Consider the following 24,525-nt stretch of genomic DNA (forward strand, 5'->3'; position numbering starts at 1 on the left):
CTCTCGACGCTCGTGCGGAAAGCCATTGTCCCTGTCTGGCAAATATATAAGGCATCACCAGCATTTAATTAAACATTGCGGTCCGTTGGGTAAAATCACACACGGTTGCAGTTTACACCCCCTTCGCTGGTTTTTGAGTGCAATTGGCTGGCGACCAGTTTAGGTGGAGCACAATCCCTCTCCTTTTGGCCAGTCAACTGGAATATGCTTCAGGTCTCTCGTCATCTCGATGCGTACAAGCGCAATAGAAAAATGAACGTTTGTTTTAGATTACATTTAGTTTTGGTCCCTTGTGTGCCCTTTTTGTCTGCACCTGTTGTCGTCACCCGTGTCCCTTGTGTTTAACCAATAAACTCCCTCAACCCTTTGCGTCTTGTCCAGGTGTTTCTCGTTGTATCGTAACTTTGATTGTATTTAGTTCACTGGGTTCTGTCAGTCTTTGTTGGATCATTGTGAATGTCTGTGTGCTCCTGTCATGTTTTGTTTTCCGTTATAGGTTATTTGCTTTGGTTTCTTGTGATTTTCACGACTTCCGAGTACTTAAGGGAGCTTCCAGCGGTGGGAATATCTAGCTTGAGGTTGTCATGACATGAAATAGATGAGATATCATTCAATATATTGAGTTATGGCTGTGGATATGAAGTGCGGTTACACAGAGAATACACAAAGCATAATTTTTTTTGTATGTTTTATTATAATTCCCCTTGCTTCACCAGAAATGTTCAAATGTCCTCGCAAACAACAGGGCTTGATGGAGGTAGCGAATAATGCAGCCCAAACTTTTTTGAGAACATTCAAACTGCAAACAGCGTCGAGATCACCTGTTGGCAACGGGAAAGGGATGGCATTTCTTCATAATTTTAGTCCAATGATAATAATCCAATTCTATACCCCAAATGGGGAGCAGATTAATTCAGTTTGGGCCTTTTGAACACATTTAACCCATAATGTCCCCAAAATGTAAAAAGTCCACTTTTTCCAAACATAACTGATATGTTTAACTTAGGCTTTCTTATTCATAATTAATGCATAGCACAACATTCGATGAAAGCTAAAGCCACCAATACATTTTGAACTTTAGACCCAATTGCATCTTTTTTTTTTTTTTGAATCTGTGTGCCGTCTCCCAGCAGCATGAGCACCTTCTTCAATGGCATTCGCTAATTCAGCACAAAGCAGTTGGATGGCTTCTTGAACAGCAGATCACCCTTTCTGCTAAAAAATCTCTTGCTGCAGGTCCTCTGAAATGTCTCTGGTTCTTCTGAGCTCCAACTTGGGAAGATGTGGTGGGAGAGGGTCAAATGTGGAGAAACCAGAAGCGTCTGTGGAGAACCGTTGCAACGACAATGCAAGACGGTAACACTGATAAATGAACCGAGGCATGCTGGCATCCTGGACCAGCGTTCCACCGCCAGGCTGTGACAGCACATGCAGCGTGTGTTGGGCAAGATTTGATTGACATTGTCTCTAGCATCCATACCTTTTTGCTTTGCTTCTTAAAAATACGAAAAAGAAAAAAAAAAAGTCAAGAAATAAACTCAAGCAGGCGAGCTGGGTCATAGGTTCATACGTAAATGCTCGGGCCTTTTTGCTGCCACGGGGTACGCTTGTTGCTTCATCAGAGCCAGGTTGACCCCGGTAGGCTGACGAATTGGAAGAGGCGCGGAGGCTTCCGAGTTGGTGGTCACATCCATCTGCTCTGGAGTGGAGACTTCCATGGCCTGGTCCTGAGGAGACTGGAGCAGAGTCGGATCTCCGCTCGGGAGGAGTGAGCTCCGCGGCCAGTCCCCTCCTGAAAACTTGACTGGGCTGAAATGATGGAAGAAGGTTAGCACCAAAATGATCAACCAAATCTGAATTCGTACTTGCCCGTATGCTGTAAAAACCCCATAAAAGATTCTAACTGAAAGATCCACAATGTAGCGGGGGAGGGGGAGGTGGTTCACTGTAATGCTACATGGATACAGACATTACAAGGGAACCTCTTAAAGAGTTCAGTCCTCATGAGGAATTTGTTCATCAACTGTTACATTATTACATTATTGTCCACGCATAGCATCAGAACAACATCCATTCACCTCGATACACGTCGACAATCTAATGAAACCTAGTATGTCTTAGAAAGTCAGCCTTTAGAAAGATGACAACGATCGGTTATATAAGAGTCATTTTTTTTCCCCCCTCACCAATGTTACTCCGTATTCACCACGTGACGAGAGATGGCAACATGGAGCAGTTTTTACCTGAGAGGCGTTCTTGGGCTGCCGATGAATCGTCGAGGTGAACGGATTTTGGGCTCAAAGGAGAACTTCTCTTTGATATTTTCCAGGACCGAAGGAGCAACATACGTGAACCCCTGCGAGAAAGTAGAAGAGACATTGGAGGGAAGCACAGTGAGTGCTTTCTGGTGAAGACACCAAAAGATTCCAATGAGCAGAAGTTACCAGGAAAGCTTGATTGGCACTCTCACTAAGCGTCGAGTCATCAGGGCTGTCGACTGGCGTTTGACTGGTGAATTTAGAGTCAAACTGACTCACGTCTTCAGCTGATTGCTGAAAAGTCAGAGGGGAATGAATGACAAAAATAAATCTATTTAAAAAAAACAGTCATAGACATACATTGGTATATTGACTTCTCTTTTTTCAAGTGATGGGCTGTCTCTGGGTTGATGTTTTCACTTTGTATTGCAAGCAAACATTTGAATTACAAAAAAAAGTACTATAATGCCATCACATGTTGGGGAAGGAGAGCCATGGTCGATGCACTTTTAGATTTTCAGCCGTTTATTGAACATGACAAGTGGTCAAACCAAATAGAAAATGAAAACTCATGACGGGCCGGACATTCGACATTTTCAAGGCCATGAACGGTGGGCAGCACAAGGCGGCTCACTCAGTTACTGCCGAATTTAGTGTTTTATATACATGACCTGGAAGTGTTTTTTAAAATACAAATATGTGGTAAAATTATGATATTTCGAGGTTACGAATGGTGGACAATGAACCAAGCCGAAAATAAGCCGACATAAATAAAACGAGACTAGTTGGAGAAACACGGTGGCTCCAAACTCACCAAGAAAGGTTTGAAGGGAGGCTCCACTTTACGAGCCAACAAATCTTCCCAATTGATGTGTCGGAAGAAGGGGTGTGCCTGTGGAACATGACGATGAGCCATGGGGAGGGAGGGGGGGCGGGAAGAGAGAGAGCGAGAGAGAGAGAGAAACTGACATGTATCATCGTGCTTCTGTTTTTTTTTTTTTTTTAAATACAGTAGAAGGAGGCTCTAACAATTTCTTCATCAAAGGAAATCATTTAAATAGAGTTCATTCCTTTATTTATTTGGAATCAAATTATCACCATTGTAGGACTTTTATAACTTAACAAATTCTGAAGTAACAAACATTAGAAGCGGTCAAACGGGTCTACAAATAACCAGTGAAGTAATCATGTTAAATCAATAAAACAGTCATTTTACCACCCGTCACACTGGCTTGTCGCTAAATTGATGCATCTGAGACGCCACGTTAGCGCTGGAAGTTATTTGCCTGTCAGAGAGAACTCACTGAAGCGGGGGAAATCGAAAGTGCACATCCACCACTCATTTACCAGGAGAGCACAATAGGTCACTTTACAGATGCGCCTCACAAGTCCTCTTTTTTTTTAACAAAGAACTTGAAAAGTTGAGTTTTGTATTTATTAAACTGTTATTTTATTCTATTTTATTTTTTTACGAAATGCACTAAGATTCTGATTCTGAAAAGGAAGTTGACCACTTAAGAGTGAGTTAACATTAAACCACTGAACTTACGAGGACTCATGATATCATGCACAGTAGACCGTACTTTCTCTTCATATGTTCTTAACAACACTGGTTAGGAACACTCTGCTCTGACTTTTACGTGTGGCATGAAGACATACTGTATGCTGACTCTCGTGAGGTACGTCAAGGTCTGGAGTGTTGCACCTCCAATTTCAAACGGATGCTCACCTGCACCTCCGTGGCATCGCCAGCACCCGCTCCCAACCGCGACGAGGCGGTTCTCTTAAGCAACTGCAATGCACATTTCAAGTCGTTAGGAAAGCATATCCAATCGCAGTCGCTTCGCAGAGGCACCCTTGAGGTCAAAAGCGCGAGCTACCCGTTTCAGGAGGTCTCTGGCTTCCTGCGTGAGGTAGGGTGGAAGGCTGAGCTTGCACTTCAAGATTTTGTCAATGGTCTTTTTGCGGTTTTCGCCAGTGAATGGCGGCTAGGAGAGGAAAGATGAAAAAGAATTGCTCGATCACCGCAGCACTCGTACTACATTAGGATTTGGAATGGTAGGCAAGACGGCAATTTTGTGAGTCATACCCACCGCCCCAGTGAGCATGTCGTACATCAGAGCACCGAGACTCCACCAGTCGACAGCTCTGTTATGTCCACTGCGCATTAATATCTCTGGGGCCCTGTACCAATGAGAAGCCGTGGCTTACTTTAAAAAAAAAAAAAAAAACACGAAAGAACTTGCCGACAATACATAAGTGCAAGTGCGCATAGTAGTGTCAATTGGGGCAGAGCTACTTACATGTATTCAATGGTACCACAGAAAGTGTGGGTCACTGTCCCGTCGTGAATCGACTCTTTGCACAATCCAAAATCTGTTAACTTGACATGGCCTAGAAGGAACACACGCAGGCACGCGGGCGCGGGCGCGCGCACACACACACACACACACACACACAGTTTGAGTTCACATCCAATTACAGATCTTTCAGTTATTTTGAGATTTTTCTGATGGAAAATGGGTTCCGTGGGTCATTAAAGGATGCAAAACGCCAGTCAAGCGGTTGGTGTCGCACAGTTTTGTCATCGAACCAACATGTTCAAGCTCGCGCACACCTTGATTGTTTAGCATGATGTTCTCAGGCTTTAGGTCTCTGTAGATGATGCCCTTCTGATGCAGGTGTCCCAGAGCCATGGAGATCTCAGCTAGGTAAAAACTACAAGGAAAGACAATTCCCTCATTGGCACTTTTCACATTTAAAGCCTTAATTAAAACGCTTCCCAGAGCATATGCCCCCCCATCCCCTCTTTTTTATCCTCTCACCAGGCTGTGTCTTCCATGAAAATGCCCTCTCTTTCCAGCTGCATGAACAGTTCTCCTCCTACAAGGAAAAACAAAACAGCATGAGTGAAACACACCTCACCAAGAAGTTCGTCCTCTGCAGACATGAACAACTTAATAAATGTCCCTGAAGTAGTACAATTTGTCATCATTGTCCTCGTTTTTTGTCACAGGTGAGCTGGCGCACGTCCCGGCTGACTTTGGGCGAGAGGCAGTGTACATTAGTCGCCAGACACTTGCAGGTATGCGACACAAGTGCCAGATGCATGAGGGTTGCAAATTTCGCCAGACGTCATATGTAACACTTAAGTGATGCGTGATACAAGGTGAGGTGAGCGGACTTATGTTCGTAGCAGTATGACTGCGGTGTCCAAGATCCTAAACTAAATTGTTTTAGAGGGTAGGTGAAGATCGGGGTGTCCAAACTATGCCCCGGGGCCATTTGTGGCTCACCATCCCTTTTTCAGTGGCCCGCGACATGACCCCAAAAACTAAAACAAACTAAAAATGACAGTTGACATGGGGCACAAGATTCGCGAAAAAAAAAAAAGTGAAACTCTGTAGTAAATAAAGATAATTCAATCTCAGAGGGAAAAATAGTTTCTTGCATTTTGTGCTCTATGGCTGATTTATGAAGACATCACAATTATGATCCTCAAGTAACTTGTTTGAAAAATGGTCACTTTACGACAGTTTGTTCTTTTTTTGGGTTCTGAATATGGAGATGGGATTCGGCTGCTGTTTGAACGCGCAGGATCTTCTGTTTAGTGCAGAGCTGGGTCTACTCTGTGAGAGATGGCTTTTGGCCACCCCAAAAACTTGGAAAAATCGGGGAAAGTGGGAAAATTGAATATAAATCCAAATAAATGGCAGGTCGACCACCGCCCTGAAACCGACGGTGTTCTTCTTTAGCTGTTCCACGATCCTACTTGTGTCAGGTGTGCACGCTGTCGCACTAACCGCTCAGGTACTCCAGGATGAGGTACAGCTTCCCGCCTGTCTGAAAGGCGTAGATGAGATCGACAATGAAAGGATGCTTCACCTCCTCCAGGATGTTCCTTTCCGCCTTAGTGTGGGCTGTGTCCTTGGCATTGCGTACAATCATTGCCTGTCACACATCCAACAACAATTAACAGGAAAACGTGAAGCTGCGTTATAAAGCCTAATGAAACCGTTTTTGTTCATTGGACTAGAAGAGTGAGAGGTGTGTGCTGGGTAGAGTCACCGATCCACCTCCATAATAATAGTGACATTTGTTAATGATTGCTAAGGCGGCAAATCAAATGTTTATCCTCGTTTTTGGTCCATACGCAAACAGCTACATGAATAATGAGCCAGAACACATATTTTACATCAGAAAACCCCCCAGGAAAATGTTCCTGATATTCCTTTATTTTTTTAGTCAACTCCTTTGTTTTGGTCAACTTCGCCTGCATTTGTTTTAATCTGGCTCCGTATGGTCACGCATTGCTAGTGAACTTCAGTACTGCATGTGCACAATTTACATTATCAGCCCACAAAGCATTTTTTGCCTCGATTTGAGTGACAGAGAACAACATATGTGCATACTTGTTTCAGTGTATTTACACAAAGAAGCTGCATCATGGATTCACGGGTATTGGAAACAATGGGCATGTGTTAAGTAAATATGTTTTTTATTAAACATACCTTTTTTAAGACTTTCATGGCAAATATTTTGCCCGAAGCAGCTCCCACAACTTTTCGAACTTGAAAAACCTGCAAAAAGGCAAACAAAGTTATTTGTGAGCTTGTCAAAAGAAAAGCTGGAAATAAAATAGTTCAAGGCCATGTGCCTCTTCAACACATACCTTTCCATAACCGCCTTTTCCCAGAACTCTTAGCAGTTCAAAACACTCTGGTCTAATATTTTCTGTCCCCTGATTGACGTTGTCTTCCGATATCTCTATCTTCTCACAACCTTCCATGTTGCTGCAAAGAGACATCCAACACAGAAAAAACATGTTGTGGTAATACAATCTCTGGTGACGGCCAATATTCAATGCTTACAAGTCAAATCCACTGCACTGGTCCATGATGTCATTGATTTGTGCCTGGAAGGAAAAGCAGATGCTGATATGTCAAACATAAAGAAAAGAACAAGGCAGACAATAACATCCCCGCCCCCCACACACACACAAAACTACCCACCCCCCCAACACAGACACACACACACACACACACGCACGCATGCATGAATGTCCAGACTGTTATTTATTCCTGTTCATGATTCTGTAAACTATTAATTCCCTGTTTGACCTGGTCGATATTTTATAAAACAATAGTGCATATATTAATAACACAACACAACAGGTGAGGGCGAAAAGCTTAATGCTGCATATCGCTGGCGTTGGGCCAAAACTTCCTATGTAACAATTTGTTCACTATTTTATTGTTGAATGTGTGGGTGTTTTTTTTTTTTGTTTTTTTTTTACAAATGGTTGGCCAACTTCACATGTTAAAAATGGTTTGCACTCTGATGTAATGTTAATGGATGAATTGACATACTTTTGGGGGGTGTCCTAAAGAATGATGATTTTGACAGTACAAGGATTCCGCCTGACACCAGCGATATGTTTCCAGGGGAAGGTTGGGGTTTTTCGCCTAACATGTCTGTTTACGGAGAAGGCGTTCCTCTTCATATAATAAATATGAGCTGTTGAGATGCAGCATTGTCTCCTGAACATCACACGAAGGAGGATGTTGAGCAATGCTCTAAATTTAAACATATAATACATTAAAAATAATCATCTACAATGTAAGCTTGATTAAAAAAAAGGATAATGCTATTAACTTGAAAATACTAACAGCAGTTAGAACAGTATGTTTTTGAGAAATACCGTACTTTGTACACAACACAAGCACATGTACGATCGTGCATTTATTCTGCACCACAAGGTAGAACTCCACTGAACTGCCAAAATAAACTGTTGCGTACAGAAACACATTTATCACTACTGGCCAGTGAACAAGTAAGGCTGTGCTTGCACAATTCCAACCTGACAGCTATGGCATTTAAACGTTAAAGCATCCCAGTTCCACAAGTTCCTGTTATTAGGTAGACACAAAGACAACAAATTTGGCCGCTCTGAAAGAGGTGCAGATTAAAAGTGGCGCGCATGTTAGCTTGTGCTAACGCTGGCCGTGAGGAGGCCCGGGAGTTCCAGCTGCGGGAGTAGGCCCGCGGTGTTTGGCAGGCAAGCAGGCAGGCAAGCTAAGCGACAAACAGCTAACTCGATAGCTACAGTGCATTAAGACTTTCTGCTGTGACATGTCGAGCGGCTCAGCTCAGAAGCTCCGTTTGAAGTACCTCGTCAGTCTCATCATCGGAGACATTTTGCTCCGGCTGGTCCAAATCAATGTCAAACACTCCGGCCATGGCAGCGATTCGTTCGGTTCGCTCTGTCACAGACCGCAAGAATTACGTCCCCTACCTCATGTACAAACACAGACGGCCGCCATGACCGGCTACTACGCTGAGCATGCGCAGTGCAGTACACTTCCAAAAAGGCGGTGGGCGGTAACCCAAGATTTGTTTTTTCATTTTGTGACAAAACAACAATAAACACTGAGCCAGAAGTCCTCGCCGACCTATGTCTTTTGTTTTGAAAGTGGAATTCAACTATTTACAATGGATATTAAATGTGTCTACAAATAATGCATCTCGTTTGTAAACGTGATACTGTAAGGGTCACACAAAAAAGATTAGTTATTATTACGAGAAATTAATAGTATATTTTCGAGGAAACACTCGTTTTTTTATGAGACCAAATACAACATTCTTTTTTTTTTTAATTTAGTACAGGCCGAATTTCTGATTGACCTGTCGCGACTTAACGAAAAATACGAAGCATTTAATTTGAAAGTTCAACAAGTGGATACCGGAAATCCGCCGTCAAAGCGGCAACAATGAAATACTGTACTTCCACAGTGTTCCTTCTAAATCTAGACATGGTCGGCCGTTGTTGTCGTCAGTAGCTAAGTGACTACATGTAAAAGGAGGCGTGTCATCCCAAATTCGGATAAAAAATGTCAGTGGTGACCGTCCAGTTGGGTCAGTGCGGCAACCAGGTGGGTCTGGAGTTATTTGACACCCTCTACAATGACGCTCAGGCAGGCCAAAGGAAAACATACGCTACTGCCAGCTGTGGACGCTTCTTCCACCAAACTGAACATGGAGGTAACAAGTTTCCCTTCGCTTTACTTTTTTGATTAAAGGTAAAGTTGACTCCCATCCCTTGGGAATCCCGCAAAAATGTCAACCTAGTCTAGAGGGTAACTGATTGACTTTTTTTTTTTTACATTCTGAAGAACATGTTGCCAGGGCAGTGCTGATTGACATGGAGCCAAAAGTCATCAAGCAGAATTTCAGCAAGACAGCCAAATCTGGCAAGTGGAAGTATGACAATGCATCAGGCTTCAACCAGAGGCAGGGGACTGGGAACAATTGGGCGAACGGGTGAGGTGATTCACTTTTATGATTTATGTAGAAAGTGTCATTAAAATTCTACACTACAATTGCATGAGTTAACAAGTACACGATTTATTTTAAACAAAATTTGGGGGGCACTTGCTGCACGGTGTGCTTGTGATTAAGATGTGTGTCTCACGGTTCTGGGTTTGAATCTCAGCAATGGCCTTCATGAGTGGAGTGTGCAGATTCTCCGGGTACTCCGCTTTCCTCAAACATTCCAAAAACATGCATGTTCATTTCATTGAAGAGTCATCAAAATGTGGACCTCATGATGAAGAGAACTGTTTAAATATCTTCGTCTACTTTGCATTAAATTTTCAAATTGAACTAGGACATTTTTTACACTTAAAAAAAAATGCATGTCCTCTTAAATATACAAATATGTTCCCCCAATGATATGATATCATAAATGGTATGATGACAATAGAGTGCAGCTTGTAAAACTCAAAACTTGTCTCCAGGTTTTGTATCCAGGGCCCTCGTCACAGAGAAGCGGTGGAAGACATCTTGCGGCGGGAGGTGGAACGCTGCGACCGACTGCATGGCTTCTTAGCTTTGATGAGTGTGGCGGGTGGGACGGGCTCTGGTGTGGGCACCCATGTCACTCAGTGTCTGCGGGACGTCTACCCCAAATCCTTCATTGTCAACCACCTAATCTGGCCATACAGGACTGGTGAGGTATGAAGACCTCTCTCGGCATGTGTAAGAAATGAAAAGTTTCAAAAGAATAACCGCTTTGTGTCTTTTAGGTGATTGTGCAGAACTACAACTCGGTACTGACACTGGGTCACCTCTACCAACTGTCGGATGGCCTCCTGGTGCACGAGAATGACACGGCGCACAGGATTTGCAGTCAGCTGCTCCATATCAAAGACATCTCCATTGCTGATATCAACAAGGTGATCGCTCATCAGCTGGGAACCGTCCTTCAGCCTGCGCTCACCGCTGACTCCAACGGAGTCTACAGCACGAATCCTCTGGGTGAGAGACACACCGCATGATATCCAGCGTTGGGTTGATGCGTGACAAATGAACTCTTGCATCTCGGTGCCAAGGAACTGATGAAGTGAGTTAAGGAGCTTTGGGCGGGGGGCATCGATCAGATGTGGGTTTTCACTATTTTAACGGCTGTGAATTATGTGGTTTTTAATTTTTTTTTTACACAAGACCAGTCTCTTCTGCACCATTACAAATCAAAGGAGTAAATCCAATAAAAGTACGAAATAGTATGACTCATACATATAGTTGGGCATCAAGTCTCAGGAATCATTGGAACTCCGACCAACATTCAAATTCTCCCATTTTTATCCATATTAGGGGGCTGCCATTTTGTCCTGTACACTGTGACGTCGATTTCAGTCGACAGCAGGTGGCAATAAAGGACAAAATGGCAACCCTTGGGATGGATAAAAATGGGTGGAAATTTCTCTAGAACATATTAACGCAATGAAAATGTTTGACTTGACTTTGCTTTAAGTGATGAATTTGCTCTCGAGGTCCTTATCCACAAATAGCAAGGAAACACTATAGTAATTGGAATGAGACACGCTCACAAACAGTGGAGGAGAATGAGACAACTGAACTGAACCGAAGATTTGCTTGGATTATTTACTGCATGTACAGCTGTTAATTGCAGTTATTTCTGCTTTCCGCTCAGGTGAATTTGTGAGCGCCCTTGCATGCCACCCTGAGTACAAGCTGCTCAGCATGAGCACCATACCTCAAATGACAAGTTCCTCCATTGCATTCACCGATTTCCGATGGCCAGCACTGATCAAACACTTGCGCCAGATGCTCATCTCCAACTCCAAGATGGAGGAAGGCAAGTATGGCCAGAAATGGATTATCCCCTGTTTTAAACTCTTGTAAAAGTGGCTTTGAGTATGATGAAAAGCGCTTTCAAAATAAATGTATTATTATTATTTCCAGCACTCAAGGCCAGCAGCAGCCTGTCGACAAAAAAATCCTCTCCAATCTGCTAAATACATGAATTATAATGATGAAAAAAAATCAATGGAATGTCATAATTATAATGAACAACACAAATAAGGACAACTAAATTGATTTGTTCGATATCTTGAGATTCCTTTCAGAATCAATTTTTTTCCTATGGTACACTATGCTATACCACAAAACACTCTTGTCACTCAAAATTATGTAATCTTCCGAAAAAATACGAGGTTGCAAACACAAGCACACAAAAACATTTTACTGTAACATTTCAGAAATATTGAATCTTAAGTGTTCTTTGAGGAACTTAAATTATTTTTCCAAAGGGTTGCACTCTATTGTTGCATATAATTTGGAAAAAGGCACCAAATTCTTGTAATATATTCCAGTAATTGTCTTGTTTTGAATTTCATCTGTAAGGACTTGGGCTTTGGAACCGGAGGGTGACAGTTCAAATAGAAAATTCTTCCCACAAGAACTATATTTCCCACTTCCTTTTGGTGCAATGGTGTGTTGTTTCAGCCTTCTGTATTATAACATAATACGTTCAGTATTCTTCCGACGTTGTAAATGCACCCGTCACATCTTAAGGGATATTATAAAACACCGTATGTTGGCAGGTATAGACTGGCAGCTGCGTCCATTGGCTGTCTCCGAGAGGACGAGGAGTCTGACTGGATCCAACGTCAACACTTCCTTGGCCAATCTGCTCATACTGAGAGGCAAAGACGTGTTCAGTGCAGAGACAGGTTTGACAGATCATGGCTAAATGTACTTAATGTTTTTTTTTTTTTAAATTAACATCAGCAGCTTTCCGTTCAAATAGCTAATGTGAATAAAATCTCCACTCCAATAGGTATCTTCGACGATGCAGCCCTTTACAGCTCATGGCTCTCACCTAAAGATGCTTTCAAAATTTGGAAATGCCCTGTCTCGTTTAATAAGTATGAAAAAACGGCGACGTTGGTCAGCAACAGTCAAGCTTTGATCGAACCATTGGACAACATGGTGAGAAAAGCTTGGAGTATGTTTGCTGCAAGGTGAGTTCTCCTAGGAGATGAGGTGCTCCCTTCTAAGGTTTAGGTAAAAAAAGAAAAATATATTCTAGAATATCAAAGCTGCAAAAACCATGATGATGTGGCAATTTCTACAGTATATGACCAATCATGTCATGATCATTTTTTGGGGGGTGGAAGTTAAGAGTGTTTTTATTTTTTGTCGTTTTGTTTTTGTTACAGGGCCTACATCCATCAGTATACAAAGTTTGGGATTTCCGAAGAGGATTTCCTTGAAAGCTTTACTTTTACAGAGCAAATAATTTCCAGCTACAGTCAACTGGGCTGTAATGTATAAAACAGAATGGCAGACTGTCTTTTACCTTGAGGACTCCAGAAACACACAATACATGCAATGCTGCAAACATTGTACATGACTAATTCCATGACTAATAAATGTATTTTTGTTGCTCAAAGCATCTATGAATCATACAAGAGAGAACAATTTGAAAGGAACACCACCACATATAGTAATTATATCAATTTATTGTTTAAGGATTCCACACAGTAACATTTTTATCATCGATTAGATAAAAACAGGCTGTTCATCGAAGTGTGGTACACTGCACAAAAGTAAAAGGCAGATGATGACCCACAACTTCAGTCAGCTTACAGACTGCTGTTGCCACGGGAGATTTAACAGCCAACACCAGTCTGATAAGCTAGCTGATGAGGTGGACATTTGGTGGCCCACATGCACACTGCCAGGCTGAAACAAGAACCGTAAAGAATAGGAGGACAACAAGGAACTACCACACACACTGATAGTCAACGTAACTTGGACGCAGCCAGCTGTACAGCCCTGCCAATGTGTTCACTTACCTGGTAGATCTTTTCTTCAAGGGACATATACTTTTCAAGCCTTAGCACAATAAGCAAACCAATGAATCACACTTGGATACAAGTGTCATTATTGACATGACTTTATAGATGATCCAATTCCAAGGTCTAATCTAACAGTACAGAACTAGAAATAGGACTAGTTGCCTTAAAGTACAGCGTCACTACAAACTGTCACTAGTTTGATTCAAGATCATGTGACTCCTGGCCACGTACTGTTTAAATTTAGAACAGAAGTACATCGATGCATAATGTCCATGATTGAGATATCTACACAATGTGCAAACCACCAATAACACATTTTACATTGATATTGCTTTTTTCTCTCTTCTTTTTTTTGGGGGGGGGGGGGGGGGGCGTGTGACTGACAAGTCCAGGAGCAAATAAAATAATGTCTAATCGGTCCAAAATATAAGACTATCTCAACCCTGAAAAGAAAGAGCATTTAGAAGCAGTTATCCTGGCAGCACACTGTACATACAAATCAAAAGCCAGTCATATATTAATGTTACAAAATTAAATACAATTTCAAGAACTATTTTCAAGGGAAGTCAAAACTTCCCATCTTTGCATAAGGCATCGCATCTGATCGGCAGTGCCCTTACACACAAGACACTCCCCCAAACCACTGCTTCACTTGTGAGTTCAAAGTACGGAATCATCAGAAAGTAAGACCATTAAATTAGCAGGATAACCAGGCGCTTTCCAGACCGAGTGAGATGAGACACACTACAAATAACGGTGGAGACAGATTTGAAAATGCAGACACACACATACCGAGGACACAAGTCTGCTTTGGCGCGCGCTCAGCCTCTGAGCGTGGAAGGTGAGGTTTGTCGGCAAGTCATGAGTGGACATGGTCCGAGCAGCAGCGGCCGCAGATGCACAGTCACTTCTTGGATGTTTGTCCCCCTTGGTCCCTTGTCACTTGGTCTTCTCCACCAAGTGCCTTTGTTGCTGGAGCCGCTTGGCATAACTCTGAGCCATGGAGTTGACGATGGAGATGACAAAGTAGCAGACCATGACCAGCACCAGCTTCTCAAACAGCCAGGAAAGCCAGTTGTCATCCTGGAGAGCAACAGTGATGGTGGATTGTTTTTTTAATACTACACCAGTGTACTGCAAAATGAAACATTCATGAGTATCTAAAGGCCAAGTAGCAGTCAAAGACCAAATTATTTTGTTACAAATACAATGCTTCCCTGCTATATCACAAGTCAATATTTGCACTTTTACTATATCGTGTTATTTTCAAGCATTTTTTTTCGCGTGTCTTCACATATATGCACTTACTGTAATGCGTTATGTAGGAAAGGAGAGCCACAGTCAATAATGCACTTCTCTGCTGTTCATTGAACAGTAAAACAATTCGCACACTTGTACAGAAGCTGCTGTTGTAATGTAATCTGGACAAAGTGATCATAATCTTTAACACTTGGATGAAAATCCTTAGTTGTCCATGACAATATAAGTCTGCCTTGAAGATACACTTCAACCTCAAATGCTGCTCTTTTTTTTTTTTTTTTTTTTTACAAGTGTTGCAACATTTATTATGTCAACAGCAGAATGAAGTTCAAATCAAATTTGGCCTTGATGATTATTCCATTTACTTGCCTTCAAAAGTTGCTTTTCTTAACAGCAACTCATAAAATGGAGTCCCTAGAAATTTAGGTGTTCTGTGTCAGTACTGTATATATTAAATATACAGTATCAAGAAAGATGTATTACTGAAAAAGATGTAATTGTACACTTTTCGTTCTACTGACAGATACCAGATTTCAGTGGAATTTATTTCTGTTTCTTTTACCTAAACTCCATTTTGATGTCAGGTATAAAGGGAAAAAACATACCAAAAAAAAACCCACTCAGTGTTTTGAAGTAGTAAATAAGTCAAGTGCATAACCATGTCAATGTCAGGTCCATTAATTAATCAATAACCAAAGTTCTTCATTTGAGTGGAAAGATAACTATTTGCAAATGAAATAGTTTGGGCTTACCGATGCCTTTCTTCTTTCACCATGATGCAGCTTGTTCTTTTGTGCTTCCAGGTAATGGCTGAAGGGCTTCTGGAGTGATGGTCCTACTTTGGGTATAGACCTGGCAAACAACAAATCAATACAAGAGATCAGAATGTCTTTATGATACTCACCCAAACACCTCGAAAAAGACGAGCCCAAGCTCGCAGAGCATGAATACAATGAGATTTTTTTTTCCTATTCATTTTCAAGCAAAGATCCCAAGAGCAGCCATGCTGCACATGAGTCCAGCAGGAGGAGAGGCAAGTGAAGCACTTGGTCCTCAGCCCTTCTTTTTTATACTCCTTAGCTCTCCTCAGGCACTTGTGTCAGCCCCTTCAACCGGGAAGTGACTCGCCATGACGTCATCACACTTACCACCCATATGGGTGCAAAGACATCTAATCAGGGCATACTTGCATCCTTATTAGGCAGGGTATGCTATCTCTTCAGGGGGTGGAGCAAAGCACGATTGGCTTACGATTTCTGTACTTTCACGGCAAATTATTTAAAATAAAATAAAAAAAGACCAACGGTTTCAACAAATGCGGTCTGATCCGGACAAAAGCGTACTGCCTAGAGTCGCAAAACTAGGAACACGACTAACCAACCAACTAAATCAACGACAGCTGATTTCACTCAGACTGACTCGCCGTGTTCTCCTCATGTTGTCATGCGAGCACACACGGATGGACAGACTGCGCATCACGGCGAGTCACCGAGCTTCTGTCAGAATGTCATTGACTTCGCCGAAAACACAAGTGGGATCATCAAAGTCCATCCGTTATTTTGGGGTAGTATATTGATTTATTTATTGTTAATGAGTGGATTTTATGCCATGGTTTTTATGTTATACTGCACTCTGAGTCGAGATCAGAAAATAACCAAAACATACATCCATAATTTTTAAAACACACACACACACACACACACACACACACACACACACACACACACACACACACACACACACACACACACACACACACAGTTATATTTTGATGTATATTTTAAAAATTATATACATATTACCAAGACATGGCTTGAGCAAATCATATAGTATCTTGGCAATTATGTTTCAGTGAGTTGATTTGGTACCATTGTTTTAAAGTAATGTTGTGAACTGTTTTTGGATCAGAAAATGACCAAAATATGACTTATGTAACAGTGGGTCACGAGTCATGACTTTGTACCAACGGGGATGCAGGTTTTAGGGTGACAGCAGTTGAGAACCACTGCAATGAAGCACCTGATCTGACAAGACTCACATGAAGATACTGACCCAATGAGAGACACCATTTGCTCCACGATGTGCTTGCTGAAGGTGATGATAACAAACAGCTTCTGTTGACAGATGACAAATAGTAAATGCTGTAAAGTGGGAGAATTTACGAGACGTTTAACTTGGTTTTAAGTCTTCAGACCAAGGCTGAAATTGACTACAGACCTACTAATGTTTACTGATGAGAAAATCTAAACGTGGCAGTATGTTCGATTTCGAGCTGCAAGGAATTTGTTGTGGTTCACAGTGTTAGTGGGGGGGCACACCGCAATATTCTTTCTCATGAAAGTGATCAGCATTTTAAATGACGCATGGATCCCCTGGACAATTCTAGACAGGATATGACATGAAATGTCCACCACGTTCAAAGCATAAACACACAAATAAAGCCTCTCGGTTTTCAAGACATTTTATTGGGCTTAACTTTCTTCACTCATGTCCACTTTACATCCTCTTGAACCCCCTGCTGCGTGACGGGACCCTTTGTCTGAAATGTGCGATGGTGAGGTCACTGGCTGGGACCACCCAGGGATGGAAAGGTATACGACTCACTGACTCACATACACAGTTACTCAAACAAGGTTCATATTAGTCACTTGTGTGGAAGACTGAAAAATTATCAATTTACAGAACAGAACTTTCTGATATGGGAGAAACGGAAAAAGACCGAACTATGGAGGGCTTCAGGCTTCTTTTTCCCTGTTCTGAGTGTTTGATTTGTGTGTTCTAAGTACTTTCTTTTTGTCTATTTTTTTTCCCACGGTGGATCACGATTAGAATAAACCTGCACAATTGATGTGTTATTTTGGTGGGCATTAGCCTCGACATGTCAGTTGGGTGAATGGAAGCACTGACCTGAATGTGCATCTTGATGATGGCTTTTCCAATGAGAGTTGCCCCAAAGAAGGTCCAAAAAGGGACCAGGAAGTGCCCACAGGTGATTCCCGCCAAGTCGAAAAGAGGATTTGGGATCTAAAAGGATACCACACGGTTAAAAAAATGTCCCCTACAACTATCATTGTAAAAAACACACAAAGATGAAGACGAATCTTGACAGCAAATTTTCCTACCGAAGCACAAGCCAAGATCCCAAAGAACCCCACTTTCTGCACCATGTGTTGGACTCCCATTTTTGCTCTGGTGACAAAATCCTGCAAGAGGAAAGGAGAAACATTTTGTACAAAATCAAACTACAACATACTGTATCTATAACCAGATGCGTTCAGTTCTCTTTGGGTGTGAGCCTCTTTTTTAAAACTGAGGAAATGCAATGTAACGGAGATAAAACAATAATTTACAAACTGTATGCCCTGGCATATTACAAGCTGATTTGAAATACAAATGTAGTAAATACTCAATCTGGTTTGTTTTTTTAACCTGAAAATGTGAGTGAAATGTGTGATTTATTCATTTGAATAAATTCTCATTAATAAAACTTTATTTTACACAACATATTTGGCTGATAGCGCCGACAGAGCCATTTTATGTGCCTCTCCAACAGCAGTATCCAATACATATTTAATCGGTAGTTGTCGGCCACACAGCGTTATTGCATAAATCAACATTTTAATAATAAAAATATCATTTGTTGTATGTCACAAAAATTTCAATCAGATGGGTTAACACAGGTCACAGGAAAAAAAAAAGTTTTCTAAAAATACTGAAAAATGACTTTTTTGTGCTATGTGGCTGACGATGTAATGCCACGACTCCAAACATAACGCCTAAGATATTAACCTCGAAGATGAATTGAATTATCATTTATCATTGAAATCCTCCAACAAATAACACCAAATATATCAACACACATTTCAACAATACAGCTTTGTATGTACTTTGTATATTTGTGAGGAAAAGGTGATATGTTATGATCATTATACAAGATACAGAACACGATCTGTTGTTTTCTTATGATGGCAATCAGCTGTGACCCAGTGAGGAAGGATCACCGGATCAGATGGTGATTGTGAAAATGTACTGCACGCCAGGGTTCTCCAATTACCGTCTCGCTGACTCAGCATCTGATCTCAACAATGTCCAGTCATGTGAACCTGCTTCCTGACAGAGCTGTCTGTCATTCAAATTAGAGCCCGTGAAAAGAGAGAGGAAGGCGGGAGGGATGCAGACAGCACAAAGCCCGGGGGATGATTAAAGGGGGAGCAGTGCTCAGGGTGACTCACACGTGCACACACAAGGATTTACTGGAAGCGTGAAGAGGGAGGGGCTTCACTGAAGTCACGTGGCACTGTGGGACCAATGACTGGACAGTTGGTTCATGGTCAGTTGGCATTCTGAGGACTAGCGGCTACCCGTTTTGATAGAAGCTGTATATATATGTTGTGCATGACATGTAAAAGAGGAAATGGAGTTGATGACATTCATATTTACGGTGGATATAAGTCTACACACCTCTTTTCAAAAAGTAAGGAAAAGCCTACTCGAACATCTGAACTTTATTGGGGGTTAGTCAGAGGCACTTTTAAGCAGTGGCAGGTGTGTGGTGACAGCACGTCAAGTCTGAACACAGCCACGTCCTCGGGTATAAGATGGTGCGCACATTTTTGGAATGTCATATTCACAATTGTCTTTTTGCCCGTTGAAAAGAAATTGGACAGCTCATCCGTCACATTTTATATCACAAAATCAAGTATTTGAAAAGGGATGTGTAGACTATTCATACCCGCTCTGTCCATACATTGTGTTACGAGTTTAGCCCTTTTCTGTTTAGCCTTTTGTTTCCTTCTTTGCTGATGAACTCTACTGGGCAACTTCTTTCCCAAAAAATTCTCTTGAAGGCAGAGCAGCGCACCAGGCACAGTTGTGGCTATTGCAGTGTTTTCAGAGAGCTCTCATTCGACATGGAATGGACATGAAAGCATGCCGTTTCATATTTTGCTCATGTGACAAGACACTTAAAATTTGTGGTCTGGTTTTAAAACGTAAATGATAGCGGCATCAAAACAAACGCCTGCGTGCAACTCGGACCTGCGCATTCTCAGCCTGCTCCAGCATCTCCTCAAACTCCTCATATTCTTCATCTTCAGGATCAGCCCCAGACTGACGTGCCGCTCTGGCCATGAAATATGGGGGGAGCTCTCCGATGGCAGTGCCTGCACCCTAGAAAGACACAAACTATTCTTTGAAGTCTAACATACTTTGGTAAGAACAAGGTTAACGGTATTTGAGGTCAGGCAGGAATGCTGGCCTAAATTAAATTCCTGCTGACATTCTGTGGGCCCTGCCCAACATTTTTTTTTCTCCCAGATCCACCTTTGAGTTGAGAAGATTAAAAACAATGTCCACTTACCCACATGCAGGCTTCAAGGCGGACCTTCGACATAATGGAGAACAGGGAGATACTCCCTTCAGCCCCTACAAGTTGAGGACACACAATCTGGTCTGGGTACGGAGGCTCTGGGAAGTCTGTTGAGCTGCACTCATATGCTGCCAGTGTCACTGATGCTATATGAGGGCCCTGAGAGAAACAAAAGAGAAAGAAAATTCAACTTACTACTCTGTGTTAGATTGAAGCTTCGAGAACAGAATCAACAATGCAATGTCAATATTTGATCTTCGTCAGGAGTGGCAAACCTTTTACGTTTTTCTCGGGCCATTTTGAGTTAATTTGGAAAAAAATATGACAGAACAATTAAACAAATTATGATTATACGTTATAAGCATTTGTGGCTGTCGTGCTTTAGACCTTTTGCGAGAATGGTTTTTAGAATTGCATGGTGGGATGGATCAAATGTGAAGGCCATATCAGACAAATAATCTTCAACTACGGTCTTGCAGTGCAATCCATCCACCCTTTTCCTCTGACACTAGCACTGTAACCTTTTCTGTATATCTTCTTTGCTGGGATTACGTATTCATGTTTCTTGTACTCCCACCAATGGGCAATTTACAGTTTTCAGTGTGAGCGCGAATGGTTGTTCATCTATCTGTGCCCTGCGATTGGCTGGCAACCAGTTCAGGGTGTCCCCCGCCTAAACAGTAAAAGAAAAAAAAAAACGAAAAAGATAATGGACGCCATGTTCCATACTGGCGGTCAAACCTCCCTCATACACAGATGGGAGAGCAGATTAGGTCATCTTCTCCACATGAATCACACGACCACGAACATACACATTGACATTTTCAAATCTCCCTTTGCACTTTTTTAGCTAGAAACAGTGTGTGAAACAATGAAAGGAAAAAATATGTGAATGGAAATAGCTGAATCATGTGCCCTGGACAAGCCCAAATTACCATGCCAATTTATAGCTTCCCCATCTGCTTGCATTTCAGGATTTCTCATCTTTCCCCCAAAACCACACACACACATAAACACACACAGCTTTGAAGTTATTTAAAGTTATGCCTGGACATTCAGTAACGGCCTGTTAAAGGACATGATATTTTGCTGGGGGTAAACAATGGATGTGGAATATGAAATCAAGGAGGTCAAATTATAAGTGAAGCAGGAATCTGAAAAGACAATCTAAATATTTTCTTTGTGTGGGCATTCTGTAAAAAGTGCTCAGTCACTGTCCAAAGAAAACTATGGATAAAAGGGAAGAAATTCACAAACTTAGGAGGCAAATGCATTTCATGGCAGCCTCGAAAGTAGCCAGAATATGCCAGTATCGTCACTAAGATTAAATAATGGAACATTTTCATATGTCTGGGAAATGTTGAAAGTGCTTTCTTTCCCCATCCTATTATGCACTGCAGCAGGAAACAATATGGTTTCTCAGAACTACATTTCAAGAAACATTTCTAGCTCTAACTCAAGGGATAAAAACTTGTATAACTGCAGCTGCTTTCACAAATACCTCCCTAATTTAAAGCATGTAAAACTATGATGGCTCCCAGGTGGGGTAGACTTCCACTAAAGCCAGATGGGTTACAAAAGTGAACAAAATAGCAAAGCTTAACGGCTGGTTTGTGTGCCAAGTTAGCAGCGTGTTGACAAAATGTATCCATAAATACCATGTCTACCAGCCCCCACATCCCCCTCCCATAGCATAATTGGAATCTTACCAGATAGAGAAGGAAGGTATGCAGACCAGTCCCAAGGCCAACAGAGGACAGAATTCCGAGACCTACCCAGTATGCACACCAAAGGAACTTCTTCTCGAGGTACTGAACATACTGAAAAAGAAATAAAAATAACAATACGTCCATTGTGTGCAGTTAAGAAATAAATACATACATCTCAGTAAACATTTCCGAAAGAACAAATTTGCTCAAATTACCTTTTAATCATATTATTATAATTAATTAATCTACGTGACGACACTGATGATGTAGGAAAAAAATATGCAACCCTTTTTTTTCTCCAAATCTCTGTAACTATTTACTGTACATTTTCAAATGATCACTTCACCCACATTCCTCGGAAATCACAATGTCCCATCACTGGTGAGGTATTTTTGGAACAGACCCACAGCTTACTCATGTCATTGGGAGCGACTTGCTGCCAGTGGACATTATGTTGGTGACGCATGCAGTTAAAAAAGTGAAACTCAGATTCTGTAGGTTTTAAATTACAAGTTCTGGGGTTTTAATCTTGATCAGTTTTTAGTAAAAGGCCATATAAAGAATTTGGTCACTAAACTTTGGGTGAAGCTTGGGTTCATTGCCTGAAAAAGAAACTACTTCTCTCTCAGGCTGACAAAGAAATTTGTGAAAGCAAACTTCTTGCCCATTCTTGTCTTTGGGGACACGTTTTATTTAAGTGTGTTATACCAATGTCTCCAGTCAAACAGACGAATTCAACAACATTCACTCAAATGCTCAAAGGTTACATGTAAAACTGTGACATTATGGTTACAAAACCGTTTTAAAGGTGACTTATCTTTAACCTTTAAACTGCTGATATAGGAACAGGTTTATCTTTCACTCACATGCGCACAAACAAACTCAGCCTTACTTTTTGATGTGATCCCTCTATAGAGTAGGCAGTAGAGAAGAGACTACATAACACCAAAACTAAGAACACAATGCTCCGTCGTTGCCAAAGCCTGAGCAAGAAAGCAAATAAACAAAAAAAATAAAATGTTACAATTATTTTTTAAGTTATGCAGACACGACTTTTACCAAGAACAGGATAAAGTCAACAGACCACTAAATGGGTCAAGCTGGTGCTGTGTACAAACAACATGATTTAAAAAAAAAAAAAAAAAAAGCCGAATGAGGAAAACCAATTGAGCTTCTTACTTAATTGTCCACTCCTTTAGCTTGATTAAGCTCTCCAAGAGGAAGTAATGGAGCGTCGTAACAGGCCTCCTCCATAACACAAGAGAAAGGCGCTCTTCCTTCTCTTTCTGTCGCCTCTCTCTTATTGTTGAGTCTGCAAACAAACCACAATCGCGATCGTCCTGACATTCTGCACTTGCATCTATAATAATTATTACATTATGTCCAATGGTCAACGCTGAATGCATACTACATCGGATCTAGTTCTGTACTCAGACCTGACTTTTCCGTTCTAATATCGACCTCCTTGCTCACTTTTATGACTGATGCAATCAGCCATTCATTTGCAGCAGCGTTTACGCGACATCGATTAAACGAGCTGCCTTCCGTAGAAATTAAGTCGAAATATTTCTGATAACCAACCTGTGGTGTTGCCATTCTGTTTTTCTTTAGTTCCTGTGCGTCTTAGAGGCTTTTCACAACTGTCTCCATTGGCTGCCATGTCAGTCAATGTCTAACTCACCGGGAAAGTCTGAGGAAGACAGAGAATAAATTACAAGGTGTTGTTTGAACAACTAAATTAGTTTAAGTCTATTACTACAACGGCTCCTTGTAGCTTACGTTGTGTTCAAAAATATGAAAAACTGAATTGTGTTTAAAAATACATAACACTCGATTATGGTGTTTAAAAACACAAAACACTGTGTTGACAAAACCCCTTGAAACATTTCCGAGTACCACCACTCTCTTGCGTCAACACTTGCCAGAAATAACCTTGCTAGTTAAGCTAGGCAGTCTTCATTATGGGACATGATTGCAACACATTTCTTCACCTCCACATGCTAACCCAACCGGTTAGCCGACCCGCTGAGAGGGACGTCTGAACTCTACAAACGGAACATGCACTTCAAAAGGCAATACGAACCTCCTAATCATGATATAAAAAACGCCCCTATAATTACGGCAGATATAATTTTGCCCAAAACGCGTTATATAAGGAGTTAGCCGAGCGGTACTTGTTCAAATGAAATGACAGCCTTACCTACTTCCTACCTTCTTCACCCGGAAACAAACGTGGCTTGTCAAAATAAAAATAAATACGGTTGGCTGTGAACAGAAATATGTCTATAATTTACTCTTAAAAACGAGTTGCTGTCGAATTAATTGAAAGTCATACCATTTTTATATTTTTCTTCTTGTTTTAGATTAAATACCAAACGTCTTATTAGTGCACTTTTAATGTGAAAATGATAACGTCGCGATGCTGCGGGACCACACTTCCCAGCATGCTTTGCCTCGCTCCTTGTAAATGTACAGTAGTTGCTCTTTTTCAGTGGTTCCGTGATGTCTTTGAAGATACTCAAGATACAAAGGAACATCTCAAACGAAAGGACAGGAAGACCATTCAAGCTTAAACGTTGGCTCAAAGGGAGCCGATCTGTGTGTAGAGTGAGCGGGAGTGATTTGTGGCGGATAACGATAAAGTGACTGAAGAGTCTCAGCTACTGTTCTCCTACATTACAATATGATCCAATCCCTGCTTGCCAAATTTGTCAACAATTTGTAATACAAACGTAATTTAAAGTTAAGACTACAACAAAGCCAAA

At 41.5% G+C, this 24,525-nt stretch overlaps 3 protein-coding genes across 6 annotated transcripts; 1 reads left to right on the plus strand and 2 right to left on the minus strand.

Annotated features, from left to right (window-relative positions):
• Positions 1–686: 686 nt before the first annotated feature.
• rps6kb1b (ribosomal protein S6 kinase b, polypeptide 1b) lies at positions 687–8,606 on the minus strand. Its single transcript, XM_019865010.1, has 15 exons — positions 8,430–8,606; positions 7,130–7,173; positions 6,931–7,051; positions 6,770–6,838; positions 6,062–6,209; positions 5,084–5,141; positions 4,876–4,976; positions 4,562–4,652; positions 4,352–4,442; positions 4,139–4,246; positions 3,988–4,050; positions 3,073–3,150; positions 2,445–2,552; positions 2,244–2,356; positions 687–1,809 (listed from the first exon to the last, which is right to left on the minus strand). The coding sequence occupies exons 1-15, from the start codon at positions 8,496–8,498 to the stop codon at positions 1,557–1,559; spliced, it is 1,515 nt and encodes a 504-aa protein (XP_019720569.1). The 5' UTR covers positions 8,499–8,606; the 3' UTR covers positions 687–1,556.
• A 401-nt stretch (positions 8,607–9,007) lies between these two features.
• Positions 9,008–13,014, plus strand: tubd1 (tubulin, delta 1). Its single transcript, XM_019864982.1, has 8 exons — positions 9,008–9,299; positions 9,431–9,578; positions 10,055–10,271; positions 10,343–10,574; positions 11,251–11,415; positions 12,164–12,292; positions 12,400–12,583; positions 12,782–13,014. Exons 1-8 carry the CDS (start codon positions 9,149–9,151, stop codon positions 12,894–12,896), a joined length of 1,341 nt encoding a protein of 446 aa, XP_019720541.1. The 5' UTR covers positions 9,008–9,148; the 3' UTR covers positions 12,897–13,014.
• Positions 13,015–13,505: 491 nt separating this feature from the next.
• On the minus strand, positions 13,506–24,015 carry vmp1 (vacuole membrane protein 1). 4 transcript variants are annotated; one of them, XM_019864987.1, is made up of 12 exons: positions 23,961–24,015; positions 23,342–23,450; positions 22,940–23,072; positions 22,653–22,743; positions 21,761–21,871; positions 20,043–20,210; positions 19,721–19,852; positions 17,806–17,886; positions 17,591–17,707; positions 16,736–16,797; positions 15,436–15,535; positions 13,506–14,506 (listed from the first exon to the last, which is right to left on the minus strand). In XM_019864987.1, the coding sequence occupies exons 2-12, from the start codon at positions 23,418–23,420 to the stop codon at positions 14,363–14,365; spliced, it is 1,218 nt and encodes a 405-aa protein (XP_019720546.1). In that variant the 5' UTR covers positions 23,421–23,450; positions 23,961–24,015; the 3' UTR covers positions 13,506–14,362. The 4 variants fall into 4 exon arrangements, with proteins under 4 accessions (XP_019720546.1, XP_019720544.1, XP_019720545.1 ...); XM_019864985.1 differs by lacking the exon at positions 23,961–24,015 and adding an exon at positions 23,844–23,954; XM_019864986.1 differs by lacking the exon at positions 23,961–24,015 and adding an exon at positions 23,752–23,954.
• Positions 24,016–24,525: the final 510 nt, after the last annotated feature.

The sequence above is a fragment of the Hippocampus comes genome, unplaced genomic scaffold, assembly GCF_001891065.2.
Source record: "Hippocampus comes isolate QL1 unplaced genomic scaffold, H_comes_QL1_v1.1 scaffold276, whole genome shotgun sequence".
Classification (NCBI taxonomy): Eukaryota; Metazoa; Chordata; class Actinopteri; order Syngnathiformes; family Syngnathidae; genus Hippocampus; species Hippocampus comes.

Bases quoted from the DNA above. Each gene is read 5' to 3' on its own strand.
- rps6kb1b (XM_019865010.1), bottom strand. From the start codon at position 8,498: ATGGCCGGAGTGTTTGACATTGATTTGGACCAGCCGGAGCAAAATGTC. The intron at 6,210-6,769 runs GTATGTTTAATA...GATGTGTGACAG, and splicing joins CCATGAAAGTCTTAAAAAAG to GCAATGATTGTACGCAATGC. The intron at 4,247-4,351 runs GTGGGTATGACT...TTCCTCTCCTAG, and splicing joins ACGACATGCTCACTGGGGCG to CCGCCATTCACTGGCGAAAA.
- tubd1 (XM_019864982.1), top strand. From the start codon at position 9,149: ATGTCAGTGGTGACCGTCCAGTTGGGTCAGTGCGGCAACCAGGTGGGT. The intron at 10,272-10,342 runs GTATGAAGACCT...TGTGTCTTTTAG, and splicing joins GGCCATACAGGACTGGTGAG to GTGATTGTGCAGAACTACAA. The intron at 12,584-12,781 runs GTGAGTTCTCCT...TTTTTGTTACAG, and splicing joins TGGAGTATGTTTGCTGCAAG to GGCCTACATCCATCAGTATA.
- vmp1 (XM_019864987.1), bottom strand. From the start codon at position 23,420: ATGGCAGCCAATGGAGACAGTTGTGAAAAGCCTCTAAGACGCACAGGA. The intron at 21,872-22,652 runs GTAAGGCTGAGT...TTTCTTTTTCAG, and splicing joins TAGAGGGATCACATCAAAAA to TATGTTCAGTACCTCGAGAA. The intron at 14,507-15,435 runs GTAAGCCCAAAC...GTTGCTCTCCAG, and splicing joins GTGAAAGAAGAAAGGCATCG to GATGACAACTGGCTTTCCTG.